The sequence below is a fragment of the Zonotrichia leucophrys genome, chromosome 3 (genome assembly GCF_028769735.1).
Source record: "Zonotrichia leucophrys gambelii isolate GWCS_2022_RI chromosome 3, RI_Zleu_2.0, whole genome shotgun sequence".
Classification (NCBI taxonomy): domain Eukaryota; kingdom Metazoa; phylum Chordata; class Aves; order Passeriformes; family Passerellidae; genus Zonotrichia; species Zonotrichia leucophrys.
In genome coordinates, this window is record NC_088172.1 from 63,925,042 (window position 1) to 63,935,052 (window position 10,011).

General features: G+C 47.7%; 2 protein-coding genes across 2 annotated transcripts; one reads left to right on the forward strand and one right to left on the reverse strand.

Annotated features, from left to right (window-relative positions):
• Nucleotides 1-451: 451 nt before the first annotated feature.
• On the reverse strand, nucleotides 452-5,749 carry SPRTN (SprT-like N-terminal domain). The gene is made up of 5 exons (XM_064708534.1): nucleotides 5,360-5,749; nucleotides 4,156-4,255; nucleotides 3,233-3,361; nucleotides 2,210-2,477; nucleotides 452-1,915 (listed from the first exon to the last, which is right to left on the reverse strand). The coding sequence occupies exons 1-5, from the start codon at nucleotides 5,632-5,634 to the stop codon at nucleotides 1,191-1,193; spliced, it is 1,497 nt and encodes a 498-aa protein (XP_064564604.1). The 5' UTR covers nucleotides 5,635-5,749; the 3' UTR covers nucleotides 452-1,190.
• On the forward strand, nucleotides 5,709-9,487 carry EXOC8 (exocyst complex component 8). Its single transcript, XM_064708533.1, has 2 exons — nucleotides 5,709-7,483; nucleotides 8,135-9,487. The coding sequence occupies exons 1-2, from the start codon at nucleotides 5,966-5,968 to the stop codon at nucleotides 8,741-8,743; spliced, it is 2,127 nt and encodes a 708-aa protein (XP_064564603.1). The 5' UTR covers nucleotides 5,709-5,965; the 3' UTR covers nucleotides 8,744-9,487.
• Nucleotides 9,488-10,011: the final 524 nt, after the last annotated feature.

The following is a 10,011-nucleotide window of genomic DNA, read 5'->3' on the forward strand; positions in this document are numbered from 1 at the left end:
GTCAAATGAGGAGACTGCAGAGAGCAATTTTAATGGAAATACCTCTCAAAAATGCTTTATGATGTGAGAGATGCTTTGTGGTGCAACTCTCACCCTCATCTTAAAAACAAAAGATAATACCAATATTTCTTGGTAGTCCTGTCCTTGAAAATGGCAAGTATCACTGGAAACACTGATAGATGGCTGCAGCTTCAAGAAGGAAGTATGGAAAATTAACATGGCAAAGCAAGTTTTACTATCAGTATTCCTAAAATTTTTCACAGAAGTGCAACAATAGTGAAACTGTTTTAAAAACAGGATGGAGAAAGCAGCAGATGATGCAATCTATACTCACCAGCACCTGTTTTTACAGGGAAATGCAAGAAGGAAAAGTGTTAATACAGAAAGGCTCTAATAAACAAGACATACAGGTGAACCCACTGGTAACTGACACAAAATGGCCAGACTCAGTGGAAATTTAAACTTCAGTAACAATTTATTCAGAGTATGCAAGAACAAAGTAATTTACATTAAACTTCTGTAGTGTCAATATTTTTTAAAATAGGAAGCATTTAAAGTGAGTTAAGACAGCAGCAATAACACTGTAAACACGAACAGCCATTTAAAATTACAGTAACAAGATATAAAACTATTTTGTTTAAAAGCTATTTATATAAAACAATTTTTATGTTTAACCAAACATTCCATCAGTTTCACTGATTGTAAGGAATCACACTGTTTAATGCTTAACCCATGAAATACCTTAGTGCACCAAGAGAACGTTTCAGGCAGCTCACACAGCAAACACGTGGCTGGCACTCCCAACTTCTCATGGCACGATGGCTTTGGTACTCACCTGACTGGCCTGCTAACCATCAACCTGGCTGGCTCCCAGAGGCAGCAAAATAAAGACTGGCAGGTAACATCATTTTAATCCTAATTTGTCCTGTACAGCACTTGAAGGAAGTTTACCTGGGAAATTGTGAAAGCTTTTATGACATGGCCAGGAAGAGTCTTTACCAGTACTCCTAGCAGCATTCTACACAATTTTTACTTACTACTGTGAGGATATGGAGGTCAGCTACATTTTAAGTTCCATTTCAGAACAGGCACATGGAGTTTAACCACAGCTAAGCAAACCCTGAGCAAAAATTACCTTTCAAACAATGTTTCCAGCCCTGGTTTATCTTTTTAAGAAAATTTCTGCTGTTCTACGAGAGACAGGAATCAAGATGTTCATTTATTTCAGATTCCAAAACATCAGTCTCACAGACAGGACAACTGACTCTTCTCTCCTGCCTCACAGGATTGCTAGGACTTGCAGAGGGCTGTGTGAATTCAGCTCTAGGTTTTGTAGTTGTAGTGACATCAGTCCCCCGCTTTTTGCTGAAATACTTTTCAAAGGCAGTTTTATCTTCCTTTTTTGGCCATTGCTGCAGCGTATTAGCACATTCTAAGCTTTTTTTCTCAGATGCACCCTGAGCTCTTGGGGTCTGCTCCAAACAGATTCGTTTTGGTGACCAGCTAGAAGATGGCACAGCCCTCTTGCCAACTGGTGAGCCTTGGCTTGATGTTCCTTCAGCAACACGAGCCATCCTAGCAGGCAACCCCCAGTTGTTCTCACCATCTTCGGTATCAGCAGCGGAGAGTTTTGGGAACTCACGCTTTAAAGCCAAGCTGCTCTTCTCACTGGCACCATTGGTACGAAGCGGAAAGATGCTGCCATGGGGTGACTTTTCCAGTTTAATCTCCTTTTTAGGGACTGGTGTTGTCCCTACTGCTGAACGATGCAGTGAGCCGTGTGTTTCACTGCTTGCAGTGGAGCTGCTGGCGTTGGTGTTTTTCTCTGAAAGCACGCCGTCTCCTCCTCCAAGCCGGTAGCCCGTCCCACTAAAAGGAGTCAGGTCTTTGCAAGTACCGTGCATTTCTGTCTTGCCTGCAAAATCAAATTAAAAAATAAGTTAATAATTTTTCATTAAAAAATCATGGGCTGTTATTTGAGGTGCTTCACACAAAAAAAATCAGCTGCTTGAAAATAATGCATCAAACTAAACTTTTTGCAGACAATTCAATTGAGGAGCAGCCTAGGAGTGCACAATCAAACAGGCCCCATTCTTTGGCTATGTAACAGCAACATCTAAACCAAGCTTATGCAGTGTTGGGTCCATATTGTTCAAGAAAACATCTGGACAAAAATTGGTTCAGAAAAGAAAAAAAAATTATAAAATACCTTTGTTAGTTGACTTGAAAAGTGGAGGTTTTGCCGTCTGAGTTTTCTGCTTGGACTTCTCTGAGAATTTGTCCGGCTCCTTCACTTTAATGAACGTGCCCCCACAGGTCTTTTGGTGTTCATCCCACCAGAAGTCATGTGCAGAGGGTGCTCTGTTCATGGAGCGCTTCACGTACCCAAAGTAAGGAGCTCTGCTCTGGCAGGGGCCATTGCATCGCCACCAGTGCTGGCGGTACAAATTAATCTCATCATAAAAATTGTGATAGATCTACGTTAAAAAACAAAAAAACAAACCCACGTAAAAACCCAGTCATTCATGAAGTTACAAATTTTATATCACTAGCTCCGTAATATTTTTTAAATTATCTATTTCCATTCAACTCCTTCCACTGCTGCTGTGATTTTTATATTAGCAGTTAAAAGAGCTGGACCTGAGTAAAATTTGATCAACATTTATCTATCATTAAAACAAAGCTCTAAAAAAGAACGTGGAGGAATATGTCCTGGTTATCTTGTTGCAGCAGCAATAAAATCAGCTTGGAAATGTCTACAATTTCACCTAGAAGATGAACTGCTCAGAATGCATTGCAAACAATACCAGTAATGCATTCTCCTTTCAGCTATTACTTTAACTGATCTTATTACACACATTATTTAAAAATATTAACATAAATATTATTACCCTCTATTGACATAAATCTTGACTACTCTTCACACGGAGCACTTCTTTCCCTGCTACCATTTAAGCTCTTTCTAGTTTACCATAAAAAACTTAAAAGAAAAATTCTTACAGACAACATACCTGAAAATTACATGACTAACAGCTCACCACATCATCCTCAACCTGTTCCTACCACCACCCCCAACAAATAACTATGGAACTAGCACACACTTGGATGCAAATTTGTATTGGTACCAACTGTGGAGTATCTAGTAAGAACATTACTTATTCTGCACCAGTCAACTGAAACAGCAAACCAGGAAGAAAGCTCTATTAAATCAGGTGGGGAGGATTATTCTTACTGTGACATTGGCTCCAGTCAGGAGATTAATGCGACGCATGTGCTTGCAGAACTCCGGCCCGTGAGACTCACGATCCTTGTAGTTGTGAGTAACAAAGAGCAGGGCATGGATCATCTCGTGCAACAGTGTCTGCAATGATGCAACCATTACACAGTCACTCAAAAGCATTGCATTTGCAGTTTCATGGCTAAGCTGCAAGTATTTTACTCTTCTACATTGATTGTGGTTACTGATTTATCTTTGATTATTCACATATTCGGTCTGGGTCATAAAAACGTAACTGATCTATCAAACCAAATTACCCCTATTCCCACATCACTAAAACATGCTGCATAATATCACTCCCATAAGCAGCATTCCAAAAAGAAGAAATAATCCTCAAACTTAAATCACATCTTTAAAAAGACATCATGCCCTACACACCCCCAAAAAAGAGCCACTTACGAGCAAGCTGAAACTCTACAGCATTTCTGTTCTTAGACAAATCTGAATGCTTAGCCAGCTCAAAGCAGCAGCTCTGGCAGAGGCCCAAGGAGCAACCAAATGTCATGTTTAAGTCATATCCTATATCCTTATTTTCTGCTGTTGGCCTTTCAGAAACTACAATCCACGTTTGCTTTGAATATTAAAGGATAATTTAGGAGTTAAAAAACTTGGGGCGTTTTTTTCTCTATGTAAAGTCAATAAAATAAATGAGCAACTTTAGACTTCTAATTAGATTTGCCTACTTAGAAACACAAAACTAAAGACTACCACGGTACAGCAATACAAGCCACACAAACCTAACAGTAAAGCCACCACTATTTCATGACATATAAGTTACTGCACAAAAGAATCCCACTGTGAAACCTGAAATGTCTGTATGAAGTGGGGGGTGGGCACAATACACTTTATGTGCCGGCTCATGAGCCAGGGTCAAATACCTCCACAAGGTCCTTCCTGGGCCGTAACTTTAGAAGCGGCTCACTGAGACGAATGGAACACAACCCACTTCTTTCGTGGTATGAACAGATACCAGCAGAGCTGAAAGGAAAAGAAGAAAGAAAACATGAAAATCTATTTGGTTTTGTAGCTCACGACAAAAACTGAGAATTTAAGTTAAAATGCCACCCCCTGCAAACACATGCTAGGTTACTCAGAACATGGAATAAAATCACTTTGAGTAGTAATTTGAAAAACTCAGCATCGTTAAGCAAAGAAAAAACATTCCACAGGTTCCTTAGAGTAGAAAAACCCGTTTTGAAAGCAGAAGACTGTTTCTTTTAGAACTTGTGATGGACTAAAATAAAATACAATGCACGGAGGCTAGAGAGTCACAGCAGCAAACACTGACTTAATTGCTGGTTATTTCAATTTCACTTCCCACCCTTCATCAACTTTTGGCTCATACCGAATTTACATGTATCTCCACTTCTGTGCGCTAATCCAGCAAACACCACTTTTCTTGTCTGTGTTAGTCGGCTGTCAGTGCAATATCCAACTATATCCAAATGCCTAAAGAATACCACAGGCAGCAGAGGATAAGAGGCGGCGGGACTCCAGCTGCCAGCAACTGCATCTGCTGCAGAACTGCAGACTGCACTTCAAGGATTCCTGGGTTTGTTTAACCTCAGATTTCTTCTATATCCCCCTTCCAAACCCATTCTACATTTTTCGAATATACTATTATTGGTTGATATTTGCCGATCTGCCGTGCAGTAGAACTATCATAAAGACTGAGAACCAGAGCAGCAACACGAGTACATGAGGTTTCCACACACACTATCTAAGAGCAAGTCATTTCTTCCATTCTAACATCCCTCCGGCCTGCCTGCACCGGGTAAAGCCACTGGTGGCTGCTAGGGACAAGAGATGCAAGGCAAGGGAGACGACGACAGCGACCAGCTCCTGTCCCGCCGTACGGGCTCTGCCAGAGACGCGGAACATCCAAGTGCCCGGGAAGAGAAGCCATGGCACCAGCAAGGCGCTGGCGGGGCACAGCGAGGGGCAGCACAGTGACAAGTGACAGCTCCTCCCCGACACCGGCAGCCACACGCTGCGGCTCCGCGGGTGCCGGCCCTTCCCGCCGCCCCCAAACACGAGGATCGGCCTGCCCGCCCCCGGGACAGGGCAGCGCCGGTGCCCCACCTGGTCATGCGGGGGCTCCAGGACACCGTGACAGCCTCCAGCTTGCCCCAGAAGAGCGTCTGGTTGAAGTGCACGAACAAGCCATGAACGTCGGGGCTGGGGTCCAGCAGCTCCCACGCCTCATCGACCACCGACAGCGGGCGATGGGACGAGCGGTACGGAGAGACATCAGGGCGCTTAGCTGCTGCTGCCGCCGCCACCGCTGCCGCCGCCTTGTCCTGCTCTTCCCATTCCCTCTGCAGCCTGAGAGCCAACAAGAAATCCTCGTCCTCCATCCCCAGCGCGGGGCCCTCGGCCGGCACGGCCGCAACCGGAAGCCGCAGCACCGCGGCGCACGCGCAGCACCGACCCGCGGGCTGCTGCCGCCGCGTCTTTCCGAGTGCGCACTCGGCCGCCGTCCCCTCCGCCCCTTCCTTCCCTTCCCTACCCTTCCCCTTCCTTTCCTTTTCCTTCCTTTCCTCCGCCCCCGCCCGGCCCGGCGCGGCCCCATCGCGTCACCGCGGGCAGCCGCTCCTGCCGCCGAGCCGCGGGACGCAGGCGCGGCGCGGTGTCGTGTCCCCGGTAGCGGCGGGGAGGGTACCGGGCGGCGGCGGCTGCGGCGCGGACATGGCGTTGTCGCTGGGCGAGGGCGGCGGCGGGAGCCGGCTGCGGCGGCAGCTGGAGTCGGGCGGCTTCGCGGCGGGGGAGTACGTGAAGCAGCTGTCGCAGCAGTCGGACGGCGACCGGGACTTGCAGGAGCACCGGCAGCGCATCCAGGCGCTCAGCGAGGAGACGGCGCAGAGCCTGAAGCGCAACGTCTACCAAAACTACCGGCAGTTCATCGAGACGGCGCGGGAGATCAGCTACCTGGAGAGCGAGATGTACCAGCTCAGCCACATCCTCACCGAGCAGAAGGGCATCATGGAGGCCGTCACCCAGGCCCTGCTGCTCCAGGCCGACCGCGACGACCCCGCGCTGGGCGCCCGCCGCGCCGCCGCCGCCGACCCCTTCCTGCCGCTGTCGGGCAAGGACGCGGCCGCCAACGAGGAGGGGCGGCAGCGCACCCTCACCACCCTCCTGGAGAAGGTGGAGGGCTGCCGCGACCTCCTGCCCGAGAGCCCCGGCAAGTACTTGGTCTACAACGGCGACCTGGTGGAGTACGACGCCGACCACATGGCGCAGATCCAGCGGGTGCACGCCTTCCTCATGAACGACTGCCTGCTCGTGGCCACCGCCCTGCCCAACCGCCGCGGCGCCTACCGCTACGACGCCCTGTACCCCCTGGACGGGCTGGCTGTGGTCAACGTCAAGGACAACCCGCCTATGAAGGACATGTTCAAGCTGCTCATGTTTCCCGAGAGCCGCATCTTCCAGGCTGAGAACGCCAAGATCAAGAAGGAGTGGCTGGAGGTGCTGGAGGAGACCAAGCGCAATCGCGCCCTCAGCGAGAAGCGGCGCCTGGAGCAGGAGGCGCTGCCCCGGCCCGCCCCGACGCCCCCCGAATCCACCAACCCCTTCGACGAGGATGAGGAGGAGGAGGATGAGCCCTCCGCTGAGGAGGAGGTCGTTGACCTCTCGCTTGAGTGGATCCAGGAGCTGCCCGAGGACCTGGACGTCTGCATTGCTCAGCGAGACTTCGAGGGGGCGGTGGATCTCTTGGATAAACTGAACGAGTACCTGGCGGACAAGCCCGTGAGCCAGCCCGTGAAGGAGCTGCGGGCCAAGGTGGACGAGCGCGTCCGGCAGCTGACGGACGTGCTGGTGTTCGAGCTGTCCCCGGACCGCTCGCTGCGGGGCGGGCCGCGGGCCACCCGCCGGGCCGTGTCCCAGCTCATCCGCCTGGGCCAGTCCACCAAGGCCTGCGAGCTGTTCCTGAAGAACCGGGCGGCTGCCGTGCAGACGGCCATCCGGCAGCTGCGCATCGAGGGCGCCACGCTGCTCTACATCCACAAGCTCTGCCATGTCTTCTTCACCAGCCTCCTGGAGACGGCCAGGGAGTTTGAGACGGACTTCGCCGGCAACAACGGCTGCTACTCGGCCTTCGTTGTCTGGGCGCGCTCGTCCATGAGGATGTTTGTAGATGCCTTCAGTAAGCAAGTATTTGATAGCAAGGAGAGTTTGTCAACTGCGGCAGAGTGTGTCAAGGTAAGAGAGTCCGAAGAGGGGGGTGGTGGGGCACAGCAGTTGAAACAAAGGCTGCAAAGCTTTAAAGTCTCTTTTCTAACTCTGGTTTAGTTGTTCACTCTTGTGTGGGTCTCCAGAGAGGTTTTCTGCGTTGAAAGATTAATATTCATTTGAGGTTTGTTTGGTTTTTTTTCAGTTTAACAGAGGAAAGCCTTAAGGTTATAATACGTGTCAAGGAAAACCTTGCCTTTTTCAAGAATACAAAATGCGTTGAGTCTTAATTGGCCTTTAACTAGTAGGAGGTCCTAAAATTTTCATAAGCTACACCTGAATTACAAGTACTTCAAAATTTTCTCCTTGTTTTCCAAGGCTGTCCTTAGCTACGTTTTCATACTTTTGCAAGACTAACTTTCTCAGGTTATGCTTTCTTTCAGCTGCTAACTGGGGGGGGAGCTTACATGTGTGGGTTATATAGTGTAATTGTCCAGAGTATTTTTCACAGCCAGGATGTATCTTTCAGTTACTAATGTCTCATTAATGAGATTCTTAAAGTACGAGAAATAAGTATGAGTATGAAATATCTCAGTTTTCTGAGATAAATTTGCTAAAAGCGTAAAATGTAAAGGGAGCCTGCACAGAAATAACATCCTTTGCTTTTCTTTTTTATCCCAGGTGGCTAAAGAGCACTGCAAGCAGCTGAGCGAGATTGGACTGGACCTCACCTTCATCATTCACGCCCTCCTGGTGAAGGATATCAAAGGTGCTTTGCAGAGCTACAAGGATATCATCATCGAGGCCACCAAGCACCGCAACTCTGAGGAGATGTGGAGAAAGATGAACCTGATGACTCCGGAGGCTCTGGGGAAGCTCAGGGAGGAGATGAGGAGCTGTGGGGTGGGCAATTTTGACCAATACACAGGTGATGACTGCTGGGTCAACCTCAGTTACACTGTAGTAGCTTTCACTAAGCAGACTATGGCCTTCTTGGAGGAAGCATTAAAGCTTTACTTTCCAGAGCTGCACATGGTTCTCCTGGAGAGCCTGGTGGAAATCATCCTGGTGGCTGTCCAGCATGTTGACTACAGTTTGCGGTGTGAACAGGACCCTGAGAAAAAAGCGTTCATTAGGCAGAACGCCTCTTTCCTGTATGAAACTGTCCTTCCTGTTGTGGAAAAAAGGTTTGAGGAAGGAGTTGGAAAACCAGCCAAGCAGCTACAGGATCTGAGGAATGCCTCAAGATTGATGCGTGTAAATCCGGAAAGTACCACCTCCGTGGTGTGAACTGAACCTAACTGTTCTTCCCAGGAACAAGGTGGCAGCACTTACTGAACGTGTTGTACATTGAGCAGATGAACTAAACTGGGGGTTTTTGAGTCCCTGAAAGAGGCAGAGCTCTTGCCTGCTGCATTCCAGAAGCTGAAGACTCTGAAACAATCCCTGCAAGTGTGCAATGCTTTACTTGGTGGATGGGGTGTAGGGAAGTGAGAAGGTGGAGGTCATGTGTCTTTGGACAGCATATCCTGTATGAAGGGCTTGTGTAGTATTTGTGACTTGGGAAATAACTGTAATACACAAATTTTGGCCAATTGTTTGTGGAATTGTTACTTACATGTACAGCAGATGGCAGGAAAAGATCAATTCTCATCATGCCACTAGCAGTTCTTTTTTAAGGCAGTGTCCTGGTAGGAGGGGAAGTGCTGAAGCATTCCCAGGGTGTGGTATTCAGGAAGGCACATCCACCATCCAGATGTGACTCAGCACTGCAGATAAATAACATGGATTTGCACAATGTGATTTCTGTGGTAGCAATGCAGACTTTTCATTAACGTTGAGATTATCTTCATTCATTTCAGAGGCAGATTGAAATAAAAATGTTTTTAGTATAGGTTCTGGTGTTTGGGTGAAGGGGCTTCTTCTGGTAAATAAGCTGGCCTGTCAGCCTAAGTTATAACTGTCTGAAAATAAACCTGCTGTCAGAACCATTTATTTGCTTCAAGAGAAGTGAGAATAAATTGCTTCCCTTCCTCTTTGTGTTCCTCTTCCATGTTTTCTTATGGATCTAATTGGGGTCACTCCATTTAGTGAAGTGTGCACTGTTGCTTGAGGTGCTGTCACAAATGCATTATGGGCTGTTGTCTCCTGGTTGCAACCCTAGTGAAGAGGCATGAATGCTCTTGAGACGTACAGGGCAGGGAGAGGGACTGAAGGGACTGTTTCATTCGGAAAAGATGGAATGCCAGTTTTGCTCTACAGAACCAACACCTGGTGAAGACTCTGAGGCTTTTTGTAAGAGATGTGAACTTTGAAATATACACTCTCTCCTGCAAGAGTTAGCATCACTTCCTGTAATACAGCAATAAGCAAGAAGAACCATCTTTTTTGCAGAAATCACAAGGATTTGGTTGGCAATTTTAATGTTGATGGGAAAAGTTTATACAGATGCTCTTATGTTTGGATTGAATGGTGTTGGCTGTCTCGTGCAGTGTATGTCTGTGAAAATAAAGTAAGCCAAGTCTTGTGTCAAGGCTGGCTTTGGAAAGCTGTCAGCT

Bases quoted from the DNA above. Each gene is read 5' to 3' on its own strand.
- SPRTN (XM_064708534.1), bottom strand. From the start codon at position 5,634: ATGGAGGACGAGGATTTCTTGTTGGCTCTCAGGCTGCAGAGGGAATGG. The intron at 3,362-4,155 runs GTATTTGACCCT...GCATCATTGCAG, and splicing joins CCAGGAAGGACCTTGTGGAG to ACACTGTTGCACGAGATGAT. The intron at 2,478-3,232 runs GTAAGAATAATC...TTTTTAACGTAG, and splicing joins TGACTGGAGCCAATGTCACA to ATCTATCACAATTTTTATGA.
- EXOC8 (XM_064708533.1), top strand. From the start codon at position 5,966: ATGGCGTTGTCGCTGGGCGAGGGCGGCGGCGGGAGCCGGCTGCGGCGG. The intron at 7,484-8,134 runs GTAAGAGAGTCC...TTTTTATCCCAG, and splicing joins CTGCGGCAGAGTGTGTCAAG to GTGGCTAAAGAGCACTGCAA.